The 17,197-nt window shown below is 30.9% G+C and overlaps 2 protein-coding genes across 3 annotated transcripts; one reads left to right on the top strand and one right to left on the bottom strand.

The window, feature by feature from the left end:
• Positions 1–2,825: 2,825 nt before the first annotated feature.
• On the bottom strand, positions 2,826–5,258 carry LOC105141985 (FKBP-like peptidyl-prolyl cis-trans isomerase family protein). Its single transcript, XM_011049412.1, has 7 exons — positions 5,146–5,258; positions 4,766–5,061; positions 4,577–4,660; positions 4,136–4,185; positions 3,896–3,944; positions 3,484–3,558; positions 2,826–3,124 (listed from the first exon to the last, which is right to left on the bottom strand). Exons 1-7 carry the CDS (start codon positions 5,183–5,185, stop codon positions 3,005–3,007), a joined length of 714 nt encoding a protein of 237 aa, XP_011047714.1. The 5' UTR covers positions 5,186–5,258; the 3' UTR covers positions 2,826–3,004.
• A 1,644-nt stretch (positions 5,259–6,902) lies between these two features.
• On the top strand, positions 6,903–17,197 carry LOC105141983 (prohibitin-1, mitochondrial). Of its 2 annotated transcripts, none has more exons than XM_011049411.1 (6): positions 6,903–7,039; positions 7,527–7,703; positions 8,494–8,610; positions 8,815–8,985; positions 16,536–16,748; positions 16,878–17,197. In XM_011049411.1, exons 2-6 carry the CDS (start codon positions 7,527–7,529, stop codon positions 17,070–17,072), a joined length of 873 nt encoding a protein of 290 aa, XP_011047713.1. In that variant the 5' UTR covers positions 6,903–7,039; the 3' UTR covers positions 17,073–17,197. The 2 variants fall into 2 exon arrangements, with proteins under 2 accessions (XP_011047713.1, XP_011047712.1); XM_011049410.1 differs by lacking the exons at positions 16,536–16,748; positions 16,878–17,197 and adding exons at positions 9,744–9,956; positions 10,086–10,593 and having other exon boundaries at positions 6,905–7,039.

Raw genomic sequence — 17,197 nt, 5'->3', positions numbered from 1 at the left:
TGGCGGCAAACAAGACAAGCAGGGAAAGAAAATATATAAGGAGAAGATGAGAAATGATTCGATGAATAATTCGTTAGGGAGTTGGGAGGGTTTGGACCGACCTTTACCAGATATTGATGCAACGTCTAGGCTAACAAACTGTTACAAGTCATTTACCTATAGGTATATCTTAATATGTTATTTCTGTTTGTGTGTTGTGTTCGTGAGAGGGAGGGAGGGAGGTTGAAGGGATCCTTTCAACATCTTTGCAAGTTTCTAACCTACAACTTCTACTTATAACCCACCTATAGCATAATCTTTCTCTCTCTCTCTCTCTCTCTCTCTCAAGAGTATAAAGGATATTAATGTAGTATTTGGACAAGGAGAATTGGTGTTATGTTCTCTCCAAAGAAGTCATGTTTTGCTGTTTTTTATTTTACTTTTTTATAAAGATTTAGGAACAAAAGGTTTGAAATAACCAGCCCTAGAGCGAGCATTGCCTACAAACTTGTGTTATTATAATGGTTAATATTAATTAATCTCAAGGAATTGGCCATGTAATATTTGTTACTTTCCTTGATTCTTTGAGTTTAAACCGTCATATCAATACCTATAAGAATTTATTAAATATCATATTGATGTGATGAAGTGTATTTTCAAGATGGTCGTAAATTAACATATAAAATGATTCGAGAATATTTTCTTAGCGTCACATAGAAATAATTAATATTGAGAGTAGGTGGGGTTATATAAAATTAAGCTGATTGTTATTGTTCAAGGGAAATTAAGCTCCATATATATATATATATATATATACACACACTTGGGATCTTCATTAGAAGATGATATCATATATATTTAGGTTTCAAGAAAGGCTAGGTAGAGATTAATTAAGGATTGAAACAAGGACATATCCTCCGTTAATTGTGCGTTGGCCTTCTTGATTTTACAAGGAATTTCAATAATTTTTCAATTAATATATAATTTGTAACGCAATTTAGTGCTAATAGAAGAAAGGTTGGTGAGCTTGTTAAGACTTTGTGATGTTTACAGGTGCATGGGATGATTTTTTTTAGGATTTAGGTTCTGATGATCACCCTTTTTACCTAATTAACTAACATTTTGGCTTTCAAATCCAGAAGTGCCTGTGGAGCTAGAGGGATCCCTTTTAACAGCTTCTTTGGAGTCCATCATCTGGTCCTTAATCTAGACCTAACTGTGATTTCACTGGGGGAACTTCTGTCACAGCATTCTTTCTTTGGACATCAACAAGAAAATTAATATTGTACCTTCATTGGAGCAAGAGGTGTGTCAGGAGATAGACTTGAACCATCCTTAATCATCCAACTTCTCGATCAAAGCAGCTAAACAAGTAAATTCAGGACTTGATTCAAGTCAATTTTATAAAAAATAAAAGGGAGTTGATCATTATGATCAGATTAAAATTTGAAGTTGCTTCTCGACCTGGATATAAATTTCTTCTAAAAACTTATTTTTTTTAAATGATATTATTTTAATTTAAAAAAAAATAGATTAATCTAAATTAATTTATTAACCCAAAACTTAAACTTGGTCTATTTCAATGTAGAGTTTAATAATAACTTTTAATCAGAAGATAAAACTTATACCATTTGTAATTACTGTGTGAACTAATATCATCATGTCCATTCTTTATGAGCTTATGATTTAAGTAACATGACTCAAACCCATATAATAATAATAATTTGACCTACGAAACAGTTATGATTTAATTTCTTGTTTTGCCATTCAACAATCAACACCCAAAATAAAAGCCTCCCATCTGAGCTAGGCTCTGTGTTCTAAGTTTCCACATTGAAAAATGGTTAAATTCATTCTAAATATAATCTAAATATAATCTTTTCTTGGGGTAAACATCCTTCCTAGTTAGTTGGCCACCAATAAAGCAAACCAAATTTGAAGGATTTAGCCATTTCTTCGGAGAGTAGATGAATCTTGTTGACCTTAATTATACCATGTGTTCATGGAGAGAATGTTTAATTTGGACATAAAAATTAGTAAAATTAAAGCTTAAACTCAATTGACTAATCCACATACGGTAAGAGTATTCTCGTCATGTCACGTTAATTGCCACTAAATATTATTTCAAAATAATATGGAAAATCTTTTTTATTCATATGATCTATTTTATTTAAGACATATATTAATTTATTTTTAATGTTTTACTGCTACGATTTAAACTTGCAAGAGAGGGAAAAAAGAGAGAGAGAGAGAGAGAGAGAGCCGAATCTTAAAACCATAAATTAATTAAGATATAAAAGTTTTTCATACAAATTTACACCATTAAAAAATGTCAACGACTTGGCATCACATGCAGGGTAGCACGTGAGCCTCACCGATGAGTCATTTGGTTGAACGCACTGTCGTCTAGTTGTCCTTCATTGGAAGGAGAAATATTCCCATTGACATAATTTCCAAATTATCCTAATGATAAATTTGATAATAAACTTGTTAGCATGGGAAAAATCTGCAGAGTGATTTACATATCAAAACAATTAAGGTTACTGAATTTTCTTGATATTGTGCGATATTTTTTAAGTATTCTACTTATAAAACTCATTCTGATCTATGAATAAAATAAACAATTAACTTAGGTCAATCAAAACAATATTTCTTCAAAAAACTTATTTAAAATAAAATTGAAAACCCGTCATTGTAAACAAAAATCAAGTGGGCTCTCATTCGGGTTTTGACCAATTCAATCTAGTTATGGTCTGACCTAACGAGTTGACAGGCTCGACCGAGTGAACTCCACTCGATCCAACCCGAAACCTGGACCAGACCAAAATGGTATGGGCTGTGAATGTTCAAAAACTTACATCAAGAAACGAACGCTCTCAATTTGTATAATATCAGAGGGGGGGGAAAGAAGTAATGGGAGGCATACAATTCAAGAACTCCCATTTTTAACCTTGTTTGGGGAGATCATGTAAAGGGAGAGAGGCAAGGCTGAAATAAGAAATGGGAGATGGAGATTATTCAAGTCTTATTCTTCTTCCACTTCAAGGCCTGGTATGTATTCCAAACTGACATCGAAAACTACAGGACTATTTGGTGCCACCCTTGGCCTTCCTGGAGCTGAAGTGAGTCCTTTCGGGAAAGCCAACTAGAAACATGAATAAGCCATTAAAACAACATAATTAGAAGCTTGATTACAAATAGAGATTATTGTTTAGCTGTCAAGAATACATGTTGAAAGATGATGTCTACCAGTAAGACCATCGCATCTCGAGATGGCTGTACATAGACTGATATGTATGGATCCATGCATCAAGTTTTGGAATTTGCTCCTAACTAGCTCTCTAAATCTCAAGAGAATGCATAACATAGAACGGTGAGACCATCAAGTCTTATGATGTATCATTGGTCCAATATAGGATTTCCATCTTACCTAGACCAAGGCAGCTGCTTGGCTAACATTCTGCAACTATCTACAGTTTTTTGAGTGAGATGAGAATGAATTACCAGTCCTGGAATGTAGAGCCGCCGCTTCCCTCCGACTTTCATGCTCAGGATCCCTTCATCAAGTCCCTTGATCACCTATTCTAGTCATTCAAATTGAAAAGAAAATCAATGGCAGTGCACAGTCATCAGAGCATGATTTTATTGCATTATGCAATGCTTGCCATGTAATGGAATTTGGAGATTATCCAACAACATGAAGAACATGTGGCATCACCAATCCACCATCGGATTCATAAACAATTACCGAAACCTATCTAAAAGGATAACTAAATATATTTTGATTTAAGGAGGTGATTGAGCAAAATCAGAATTTGCAATGTTAAGCAGGACTTGAAGCTAAAAGCAGCAAACTCACTTTCATGATCAGCGGCACAGGGCCAAGCTTAACATGGATTACAATTATGGAGCTTACCTGATCGGAGCCAACACGAAAGATATAGATTTGCCCTTTCTCCAATGAACTGCAAAATGAAAGGCAAACAATGTTTGAAATTGAGCAAGTTCTTGTAGACCGAAAACCCACCACAGTTGGCAACTCTGCCCTGGCCCCTTTATACCTAGACGCTAAATTTCATCCATTTTTCAAAAGGTATTCCATCATCCAGAATTTTACCATTAGACATCACTAATGATCATAAAATCAACAATGTACCTGTCAAAAATTTGCCCAGATGGAACCATGGCAACATAATTAGCAGCAACCTGTGAGCATAAATGATACTGCCATTACATGGGGTGGACAAGTGAAAGAAAAATTGAATCCAAGTAATGTTTATCCAAACTGATCAACCAGTAAACCTAGCCTAATGGCCAATTCCTGTAACTAATGGTGAATGAATTGAAGATCTACTAATTGTCCTGGTTGGTTTTTGTTACCGAAGAAATTTATGTGCAAGTCTAGCTAATTCTTTCCAAGCAACGTCTGAAAATTGAGCAATCAATATATATATATATATAAACTGAAAGCTCCTTCTGGTGGGAAAGGTGACCAAGAAACATGGATTTGGCCCACAATTGATAAGTCAGTTGGTAAGTCTTGGAAGCTACAAATTGGTTACTAGAGCATCAAAACATGATTTCTCAATTAATTTACCTGAAAACCAACTGGAGGACTAGGGCCTTGACCAACTTTAATATCCTTGAACTGCAATCCAGACTCTGTAGTCACCATTGGCACCTTCATCAACAAAGAGGATTAATCGACCCAGAATTTGAAAATGACCAGTCTTAACAATCTTATCAAAATTAAGAAAAAGGGGTCCATGTAATGATCTCACCATACATTTTCAAGCTCTTTCTCACAGTTTTCATCACATAATCTTGGCTTATCTTCTGGTGGCAATCCAGCTGCTTTGGCAATATCATCAAATAAGCCCATATTACAAAGACTTGAAACCCCTAATGCCAGCCCAATTACATGATCTCTTCTCTTCATCAAACTTGTATCCACCTTCTTCTCTCTTGCTCTAATTCTAAGGTCCAATTTTGAGCATTGCACATTAATGTTCATCAAACCTTGGGCCTCGTCAAAGACATTAATACTGCCATGTCTTTTGGTAGTTTTGCCAGAAGAAGAACCTGCATGCCACAATAAATGTGAAAAATGAACGTGATGGCAACAATGAAGTGGTTCCGAAGGTGAAGAAGAGATTGATTAGTTACCAGGTGGAAGCAGAAGAGATGAAGGAGAAGAAGAAGCCATTTTTTTTCCTTTTTGGTTTTCTTGAGGAAAAAAAATGATTGAGAAGGCTGCAATGACTGAAAGTGGATAACGAAATCTTGATGCTTATTTAACTCTTGCTGACTTGGCAGCTCCAGGTTCACATCCAGATGGTTTGGTTGGCAATTTTGTTTCGGTAGATATTTTATTTTTTTAATTGAAATAAAATGTTTTAGATTTAGAGTTTTTCAACGTGATGTTTTGAGATTATACTGTTTATATATACATATACATATATATATATATAAAACATAATTTAAATTCAAGATAAATTAATTATAAATTATATAATATAAACACAATATCAAATAAATTAAAATTAAAATTTTAAAATATTTTTATATAGTCAAGATTAAATAAATATTTAATTTAAAGTAATTCAACTTAAATAAAATATCAAGATATTATAAAAGAAGTAAAATGTTTTAACACAAATATTTTAAATATAAAATTAGGTTAATGCTATCAAGGCTAATAAAATCTAAAACATTCTTTATTTTGCTTAAATTCCTATAAAGTATAAACATGAAATAAACAACATGAATATAAACCATATATATTAGTGATAAATCTAATTTTTAAAAATTAATATTATTGTTATTGAAAATAATAAAATAAAAAAGAGTCTTTTTATACTTGAGTGGTTTGATTAATCAAATTGAATCAGATTCAATTTGATTCAATAGTCTTTCGAGACTAAAATGAAATATGTGAAATGAAACCGGAATATTCTTGTCAAAATTTAACTAAAAAATACAAAACAAACCAAGATTTAAAATAAAATAAAAATTATTTTATTTTATTCTATTTTTTAAATTAATATAAAATGTTTCAATCATTTCAGATAAAACATAATAGAATTAACAATCTTGATTCAGATACTAATATTTTTGTTGCAATTTATTAAAGAATATAAACTTTAATTGATTTGATTTTCATTTAAAGTACTTGAATTGCCGTAATAATTTGACTTCAAATCATCATTTATTACATAAAATAAAAAAATTATTGTTATCAATCTAATCTAGTTATAAAAAAATAATTTAAAATTAAATCAAATTTATAATAATTTAAATAAGAAGAATAACCCTTAAATTTATCAAAAACTAATACCAATGTGGTTGTTTAATGCCACCAAATCAAATATACTAAAGAGGTAGACTTGGCATGATAACGATGTATTTTTGGGTTTTAAAAATGTTTTTAATAAAATTTAAATTTTTTATTTTAAATTTAATTTTTTTTTATATTTTTAAATTATTTTAATGTGTTGATGTCAAAAGTAATTTTTTTAAAATAAAAAAATATTATTTTGATACTTTTTCAACTAAAAAATACTTTGAAAAGCAACCGCAACTATACTCATAAACACATTAAAATTAAAAAAATATATGATAATATTAAAGCCAATAAGTTTTGAATTATATATATATATATGTGTGTGTATATTCCATCAGTGTTTTTTATTGATTTAAAATTTAATTTAAATTAAATTTATTATTGACTAATTTAAAATATTAATCTAGTTAAATTTAAATGATATTATAATTTTATAATTATACGAGAGAACTCGTAATTTAATTTATCTTTTGCAATGATTTTTTTTATTCAAAGTAATATTATTTTAGGGTTTCGCCTTCAAGAAGAAGAGATAAAAGATGGGCTTCTTAAAACCAAAAATTACTGGGCCCATTTCCCTGACACTCTGCTCAAGCAAGGCACTTCCTTTTTCACAATGTTTCGCTCAGACACTTAAAACCCTTCTCTGTCTCTCTCTTCTTCTCGGCGCTATAAACCCTAAACCCCTTTCTCTCTCTCTAGAAGGCTCAATCGAAGGTGGGTTAGCATTCCTTTTCTCTTTGTTTCTTTCGTTTTCTTTTCAAAAGAAGTTCTTTGTTAGTATCTTGGGAATGCTTCTGGCATCAGATATCAGTATCTTGTCGGTTGTTTCAACTAGGTTCTTTTCATTTTGTACTAAAATTAAGAAACTAGAGTTCTATAAGCTTAAATCTTGCTCCTCTTGCTTCATTTCCCTTAATAACCTAACAAATTCTCTCCTTTCTTTAATGGGTTTGTTTATTTGTTTTTAGTAAGTCGAGATTTTATTACTTTTTGTTTATTTTGTTAAAATTTGTGTTTCCAGAAAGAAAAGTTACAAAATTTTGAGGCCTAGATTGAGTTTCTTTAATGTGTTTTTTAGAGTAGGAAATGTGAAAATGGGAAATAAACAAGCTTTTTGATTACATATGATGCCGACATTGTTGTTTGCTTTTGGTTCGTTGTTGGTTTGACCTTGTTAACGTGAATGATTTTGTGTTCTTAGATGAATTTCAAGAATGTGAAAGTACCCAATTTGCCGGGTGGTGGTGCCGTTGGAACTCTGATTAAGCTTGGAGTTATTGGTGGGCTTGGTTTGTATGGAGCTGCCAACAGTCTTTACAACGTTGATGGTGGACATAGAGCAATCATGTTCAACCGTATAGTTGGTGTCAAAGACAAGGTTAATTTCCTTACTGTGGCCTACACGAAGAATTGTGGAAAGCTAATGATGGTTGTTTATTTTGCTTGTTGTCAAATCTGACTTGCTCCTCATATTTTGTTATCATGATGACCCTTTTCTCATCGGCTGATGCTCATGTTATATGCACTGCCAAATCTGCTATTTAACTTATCGGGCTGCTTTCTTTAACATTTTGCAACCTTAATCAATGTATTTTGGAACAGACCTATTGATATTGTTTGCTAATGAGAAATATGTTGATCCCCTTTGCATTTTCTTACCTTCAACAATGCCATATAATGGTGGGTGGAAGTTGAAACCATTCCGTGTTCTGTGATTTTATCTTTGTATTTGGAAATCAGTGTAGCAGAATAGTTGATATGGATATAAGAATGGAAATTATTTGCTTGGTGATTTAATATATTCTGAAGAATATAAAGCCTCTAGGGACCAGCTTGATCACAGTTATTCTTCGGATGACTGTCTAATTTTATTATCTTCTGTTTCAATCAGTTACATTTTTCATGCACTCTTAAATGCTTCTTGACTCATCTGGGGTTGGTTAGTCCCCGCTTCAATGGTTGAGTTTGGGGTAGAGGGGCTGGCCACTTGAAACTAGAGTTTTGATTCTCAAATCACGATTAATTTAACAATGCAGTTGTTGGACTTATACTGGATCGCATTTCCTCCTCCACCATCATTTCATTTGTAATCTTGAAACCATGCCTTTTACTTCTGTATTTTATTATGTGCTCAAATATGTATTGTTCAATGTGTGCTCAATGACCAGGTTTATCCTGAGGGGACACACTTTATGGTTCCATGGTTTGAAAGGCCCGTCATTTATGATGTTCGTGCACGACCCCATCTGGTAGAGAGTACTTCAGGGAGCCGTGATCTCCAAATGGTAGATGTCTTATGCCTTTCATAATTCCTAAAAATCTTATTATAGATTCTTGCTGGAACTCTGTTGGACAACACTTCTTTTGTTGATGCACTCAAGGAGGTTGCCGAGAACTTTGAATCTATTGGCTTTAGTTTCCTATCTTTATGCATTATATTAAAACCCTTGCAATCTTTCTTTCTGAATTGGTTTTAAAATTGTTAACAGGTCAAGATTGGGCTTCGAGTTCTTACTCGTCCTGTGGCAGACCAGCTACCTGAAATTTATAGAACCCTTGGTGAGAATTATAATGAAAGAGTTTTGCCTTCTATCATTCATGAAACACTGAAAGCTGTGGTTGCACAATACAATGCCAGTCAGCTCATTACTCAGAGAGAGGTAATAATCACTAAGCATTCAAATCCTGGTGCAAAGTAACACTATCAGTTTCATTCACCTGATCAGCAAGGGGAAGTGTTTATTTAACATGTTATTTTTGTAGATTCCCCATAATTCCTAAATTTGCTGAAATGACCTTTTCATGAGTATTGTGTATATAGTTGCTAAGGCATCTATTTGATAGCATGTTGACTGACCCTTAGTTCTGTGTAGGCTATTAGTAGAGAACTAGGGAAGATAATGTTCGTATTTTCTCTAGCTTTCCATTATTTTGCACTATTAAGTGGGTATTTGGCATTGAGAGTGGCAATAGCGGTGGTGGTGTAAGCTTTTACAGCAATGTATTGGAGCGGTGAAAAACATGTAGAAGTGTTTGGTTAAATATGTTCTTGAAAGTATGGTTATATTGAAAATAAAACACACACACCCATGGAGACATATATTATAATACAAGTACAAACCAAAAGCTGGTGAAGCTGCAATTTGGTCATTCTTTCTTTTGTGTGCATGTTGCTGTTAAGGCACCATTCTCGGTTGACTTTGGTTTTTTATAGGCTTTTAGGATGATTATATTGTTCAGGCATCAATTTAACAGTAGGCATCTGTTGGCCATTGTTAGAGAATCATGGAAGATATTGATCGGTCTTTAGTTTCTCCATCACTTCAGCATTGTCTTCTCGATATATTGACTGTTCTTTTTTGTGTACGGAGCTGTTCATTCGCATCATTCTTTGTTGCCTAATTATCTTTTTTTATAGGCTGTTAGTAGAGAAATAAGGAAGATTTTGACAGAAAGAGCGGTCAAATTTAACATTGCACTGGATGATGTGTCCATTACAAGCTTGACATTTGGGAAAGAATTTACTGCTGCCATCGAAGCCAAACAAGTGGCCGCACAAGAAGCTGAAAGAGCTAAATTTATTGTGGAAAAAGCTGAACAAGACAAGAAAAGTGCTGTTATCAGAGCTGAGGTGAGACAGAAGAAATCTTGATCTATTTTAGGACAAAGGCCTTCTTGTTTTCATTCGACCTGCGTTTGAAAATTGCACTCCTCCTCCCCCTTTTCCTCTCTCTAATCATTTATCCTCTATGGATTACAGGGAGAGGCCACCAGTGCTCAGCTCATTGGTCAAGCTATTGCCAACAATCCTGCATTTATCACTCTAAGGAAGATTGAAGCCGCAAGAGAAATTGCACATACCATCTCAAATTCAGCCAACAAGGTTTTCCTTGACTCTGGTGATTTGCTGTTGAACCTTCAGAAGATGGAGTTAGAGACCACTGGGAAGAAATAGGCTCATGTAGTTAAACTTATTGTCAACATGCCTACACCCCCTCGTAAAGTTTTGTTTCTCACAGCTATCCATTTGGGACGTCTCATGAACTAATTAGTGAAACAAATGCTTAATTATCTTTTGAGACAAACAAGGGATTATATTTGGCTTCGAAAAACTTATGTTGATGGAGTTGGGCAGCTCCAAGGGGAACCTCCTCAATTGAACCATTTTTTAGACAAATATTGGACTATTTGTCCATGTTGTCCTTGGTATCAGATGATTGTTCTTCGGATTCCATTTGCCAATGTATAAATAAATGCTTAGGTAAGCATGATCAATAAGAGATGGAAAGTACAAATTGTTGCATTGATTGTTCGTAATGTCTGTTATTAAAAAAGATGCAATTTCCTTTGCGTGCATGGACACCTACTTGTAGCAACCTTCATACTGTTGTTCTTCGATGGTACAAAGTCCTGGCCCTTGAGAGGGGATTATCTTGTTTCAAATTTAAGCTGTGAATGAATAATTCAGGATTAAAAATTTAGGTAGTGTTTTGCATAATGTTGGAGCTGTTATTTTTTTGCATCAATGTTTTTTTTAATTTTTTTTTTATATTAGCATATTAAATTGATTTAAAAATACTAGAAAAAAGTTAATTTAAAATAAAAATAAAAATGAGTTTTTCAAAAAAGCATGGTTAAAGATTTGCTAAAATAAATCGGCTTTAACTCAGACAAATATATTGTATTTTGATTTTGTTTTTTATTAGATTTTTAGTTATTTAATTGAGCTGATTAAACCGTATTAAATTTGATCTAATTAATGTCTTGTTAAAAAAAATATTGTTTATATATATACATATATATTCAAGTATATTAAATACCATGAATAACATGAAGTTGAGGTCTTTAAATGTGAAATCAGTAACGTATTGTGATAACAAATTGATGGAACACTCTCTTTTGTTCATGTGCTGATGGGGTTTTTACGCGTCCTTGACTACTTAAAATGTTTTGCCTACGAAGTTTGGTGTCCCAATATATATATATATATATAAAGTAGGTGTGTTTTTTGTGAGCCATCCCAATCTAATCACACCACTTCATTATTCTCCCTATGCATAGTACAAGATTTGTATAAATATTTCCATGTTGGGGAACAAAACATTTATTAAACCTGTTAGGATTGACTGATCTTAATCTAATTAAGGTTTGATTTAATGCAAATGGTTTTGAGTTAGCAGGGATTCTACTTGTTCAGCTATGCTTTGTGGGTAACCCTCTAGTTCAATTTGTTGTCTAACTTTAAAATTCTTTGGTTCTATTTCTTGTCTAACTTATATTTAACATTAAACTTGTTAATTGATTTGACGTGATTTAGTTGATTTGACACATTTAAAAATAATTTGATTGGGCAATAAAAACAAAAATTAATAAAAAAAAATTTTAACCTAATTTTTTAGCTAGTATAAGTTTAAAATTAATGCATTTAAGTATTATTTTGATATAATCTAATCGATTTGACCGATCTAAAAGTTAACTCAAAGAACTAATACAAAACTTTTTAAAATAAAATTGATAAAAAAAACATTTCAATATGACTCTTTGTATAGTTTGGATTTAAAAGTAAACTATGTAAAAATTACTTCAATGTAATTTAGTTGATTTGGTAAAAAAATACGATGAAATGAAGAGGTAAAATAAAAAAGAAAAAAAAAGAGAAGGTGGCTAAATTCAAACTTGAAAAAAAGGAGTTTTTCTAAGTTTTTCTAGTTGTATTAGGTAATTTATTCATTAATTTGGTTTTAAGTAAATTATTCATATCCTCAGTGATGCATCATGCATGATTGTTTATTTTTAAATTTAAAATTAAAGGGTATTTTTTAAGTTTTATTTGTCAACCAGTTTTTTTCTTTCTTTTTTTCCCAATAAATTTAAAGCTATACAATCATATCAATTGTGTATCCTATATGTTCAAAAAAAATTTTATAAAGAGAGAGTAAATCTTCTGAGTTATCAAACCTAACTTTTAAAATTTAAATTATGGTATATTAGACAATAATTCCATTTATTACCTAATCAATCGCATCAATGATGGATATTTTCCTCTTACAATATGTTACTAATTTTATCATACCAAATATACCATTTAATAATTGAGATTAATTTATCTTAATCTTAGGTTAGATATTGAGGTAAGGATCCGATGTGAGGTGGTGGGAATCTCCCAAATCCTTGCGTGTTGACAATTATATCTTCTTGGTCAATTCTTGATGTTTCAGGTCTTGAATTAATGTTAGGCAGCTTGTTCATGCTCCTATAAAACTTCGCTACGTGGATATGCTGGCCAAATTTGGTTGCCACTGATGCATCTCAACAGCTATTTTGCTTTGCAATTAAAATACCAGTACACCTACAATTCCCATATTTCAACAAGATCAAAGATTATGTTATTGATTTAATTTCTAGTCTACCAATCTTTTTGATGACGATGTTAAAGTTATTAAACTTAACCTAACTAAATACCCGATCTAGATTATTGATCGGATAAATAAATTAAAATTGATCTGAATTAATTAAAAATATTATCAGTTCGAGATTTAAAAAAATATATTATTTTTAAATTTTATTTTAAAAATTAAAATTAAATATCGATAGAAATGAGAGTTCACTTTATTAATCAACTAAATTAATTTTTATTTAGTTTAATTTAAAAAATAATTCAAATTAAATTAATAAATCAATATATTAATTGGTGGAGACATGTTTGACTAGGCTAGGCTTGTCTAGTAAGTGTATAATTTATCAAATATATCTGTTTCTATTAAAAAGAAGAAAAACTGCAAGTGGCTTCCTAGCAACACCCCTCTGAAAATTGTAAGCAAAAAAGGGATGGAAAGCTACCTGTGACAAGAGAAAAGGATAAGCTGATGTAGTTATTCCAACTTAAAGGTTGCCATTGAACAAATCGATAAAAAGCTCTCATGAACTCACTTGTTGATCTAAGAATAATATTGTGAAAAACAGTGAATCTAATTATTCCAACTATGGTAGCGGTGTAGTGATTTATAACTTTGAGTTATAAAATTAAACTAATTAAATGTATGCGAGTTATAATATTATTTTTTAATTAATCTAAGACATTTAAATTTAGTGATCTAAGACATTTAATTAGTTCAACTTTATAAAAAGGTAGGTGGTGCTTATTTTTTTAATTAAAATTAGTTCAATTTTAGTGGATTTTATTCTCACATCGCCACTCATTGAAGGATTTTTTTTTTATAAAAACTGATCAACTATATTGAGTTAGCAAGGTAGAACTTATGTAAATAAATCTTATGAATCATACTTTATTTTAAGATAAAAGATATATCAATGTGTACATTTATATTTATTTAAGTATAATGGAGATTGGCTAATTTGATCTTGATTCATGTCCTAATTTTGACATAGACGGTAAATGAAAAAACCTCATGAAAATCAAGTTGTTTTCAAAACTGATTCATATACTTGAGCAGTACAAATACATGAAAAACAAGGTTTTAAAAGGTTCAAAGAAATCATATTTGAAGCTGAAGTTAATATTCATGGTGGAGGAAAATAGCTTTCATCGAGGCTATGTTGTGTATGTTTATATTGTCTAGTTTAAAGAGAAAGAAGAAGAGTTTCTTATTACTAAAAGAAGATCTCTTACCATGGATTTTAAGGTTGTTTATGTATATATCTTTTGAATTCATGAAGCATGTTCATGTAAAGGTAGATCTAAAGTTTTTTAATTATTTAAAGACAGTAATTCAGAGGGAAAATAAATCATTGTAAAAGTTGCAGTAGTTATAGTTTTTGTGCATTGTGTATTGTTGATACTAATTAAAAAAAAAATCAATATTTATGATAGTGTTTGGTTTTTATCAAATAATAAAAATAAAGAAGATGAGAATTGATTTGGTAGAAGATACAAATTATAAAAATAAATATGTTATTGAGAAAATAATGGAGTAATTTTTTGTACTTTTAAAACTGAAAATGCAGAAGAAATATGTCTTTTGAGATAATATTTGTTATTTTATATTCTTAAAATATCACTGTAGAAACCTTTCAATTATAAAATTATCGAACTAAGACATATAAGAAAAAAAAATTAGGTTAGACTCACCATTAACTCCAGTCAATGTAAAGATAAGTGTTATTATTATAGTTTTAAAATCCGATTTAGGAGTCTAATATGAACAAATCAAGGGTCAACCCAGATCGTAATTTTAAAATTTGACTCGAGGTTTTGATACGAGGCAAGGTATGAGGCATGAGTTTTAAGAGACAACCCAAGTTAACATATGAATAAAATGATTATTATTATAATTTTAAAACTTGAATTTGAGATCGGCCAGGGTTTTGATCGTGTTAGATCATATTAATTATTTTCTATTTTTTTCTTAAACTTGAATCAATTCAAATCTAAGATTGATTCGTTGAACTAATCAAGTTTTATAATTAAATTATTATAATATTATAAATCTCAACACTCAATATAAATTAAAAATAAAAATAAATAAATCTAATTGTTTTTTAAAATATATAAGTATGATAATAATAAAATATTTTTTTTATTTACTCCATCTTATGCACTATTATTATTATTATATATATATATATATATTCAATCTCTATTATTTCTGTCTCACTTGCAACTATCAGTAACGAGACACAATGTTAACAGGCGTGACTTCATTTAATATATAAATGTTTTATGTGTCGGGTTCGAGTATATCAGTCATGTTCAAGATTTTGTCTTAATAAATTCTACCCGAGAGTATTATTAAATGGGACCAAAATGAACGGATTTAGTATTGACACAAAGTTCCATGAAAAAATAAAAATCCTAATTGGGTTAGGTGCCATCTAGATTTAATGCCATCTTGTCATGTTGATTCAAATTGGATGGTAACACAATTTGATAAATAAATTCAAGATATTTTAAATAAATTTTAATTGATTTGATTTTCATTTAAATTACTTGAATTGCCACAAAATTTTGACTTCAAATCATCATTGATTAAGAAAATAAATAAATTGTTGTTATCAATCCAATCTAGTTATAGAAAAATAAATTAAAATTTAATCAAATTTATGATAATTTAAATAAGAAAAATAACCCTTAAATTTATCAAAAACTAATACCAATGTGGTTGGTTAATGCCAACAAATCAAATATATTAAAAAGGTAAACTTGGTAGGATACCTATTTATTTTTGGGTTTTAAAAGTATTTTTAATAAAATATATTTTTTTTCCTTTACTTCAAATTAATATTTTTTTATATTTTTAGATTATTTTGATGTGTTAATGTCAAAACTAATTTTTTAAAAATAAAAAAAAATATTATTTTAATATATTTTTTTTGAAAAAATATTTTAAAAAATAACCGCAATTATACTTCCGAACAAACTCAAGATTAAAAACATATATGATAATCTAAAGGCCAATAATAAGTTTTTGAATTTTTTTTATATATATAAATATTAAGTTAATCAGTGTTTTTTTATTGATTTAAAATTTAATTTGAATTAAATTTATTATTTAATAATTTAAAATATTAATCTAGTTTAAATTTAAATAGTATTATAATTTCATGATTATACGAAGAGAACTCGTAATTTAATTTATCTATTGCAATGATTTTTGTTTATTCAAAGTAATATTATTTCAGGGTTTCGCCTTCAAGAAGAAGAGATAAAAGATGGGCTTCTTAAAACCAAAAATTACTGGGCCCATTTCCCTGACACTCTGCTCAAGCAAGGCACTTCCTTTTTCACAATGTTTCGCTCAGACACTTAAAACCCTTCTCTGTCTCTCTCTTCTTCTCGGCGCTATAAACCCTAAACCCCTTTCTCTCTCTCTAGAAGGCTCAATCGAAGGTGGGTTAGCATTCCTTTTCTCTTTGTTTCTTTCGTTTTCTTTTCAAAAGAAGTTCTTTGTTAGTATTTTGGGAATGCTTCTGGCATCAGATATCAGTATCTTGTTGGTTGTTTCAACTAGGTTCTTTTCATTTTGTACGAAAATTAAGAAACTAGAGTTCTATAAGTTTAAATATAGGATGATTATATTGTTCAGGCATCAATTTAACAGTAGGCATCTGTTGGCCATTGTTAGAGAATCATGGAAGATATTGATCGGTCTTTAGTTTCTCCATCACTTTAGCATTGTCTTCTCGATATATTGGCTGTTCTTTTTTATGTACGTCGCATCATTCTTTGTTGCCTAATTATCTTTTTTTATAGGCTGTTAGTAGAGAAATAAGGAAGATTTTGACAGAAAGAGCGGTCAATTTTAACATTGCACTGGATGATGTGTCCATTACAAGCTTGACATTTGGGAAAGAATTTACTGCTGCCATCGAAGCCAAACAAGTGGCCGCACAAGAAGCTGAAAGAGCTAAATTTATTGTGGAAAAAGCTGAACAAGACAAGAAAAGTGCTGTTATCAGAGCTGAGGTGAGACAGAAGAAATCTTGATCTATTTTAGGACAAAGGCCTTCTTGTTTTCATTCGACCTGCGTTTGAAAATTGCACTCCTCCTCCCCCTTTTCCTCTCTCTAATCATTTATCCTCTATGGATTACAGGGAGAGGCCACCAGTGCTCAGCTCATTGGTCAAGCTATTGCCAACAATCCTGCATTTATCACTCTAAGGAAGATTGAAGCCGCAAGAGAAATTGCACATACCATCTCAAATTCAGCCAACAAGGTTTTCCTTGACTCTGGTGATTTGCTGTTGAACCTTCAGAAGATGGAGTTAGAGACCACTGGGAAGAAATAGGCTCATGTAGTTAAACTTATTGTCAACATGCCTACACCCCCTCGTAAAGTTTTGTTTCTCACAGCTATCCATTTGGGACGTCTCATGAACTAATTAGTGAAACAAATGCTTAATTATCTTTTGAG

Source organism: Populus euphratica, unplaced genomic scaffold (genome assembly GCF_000495115.2).
Source record: "Populus euphratica unplaced genomic scaffold, PopEup_1.0 scaffold197.1, whole genome shotgun sequence".
Classification (NCBI taxonomy): domain Eukaryota; kingdom Viridiplantae; phylum Streptophyta; class Magnoliopsida; order Malpighiales; family Salicaceae; genus Populus; species Populus euphratica.
Note: the sequence above shows the minus strand (reverse complement) of the source record. Positions and strands in the feature narration are given on the sequence as shown.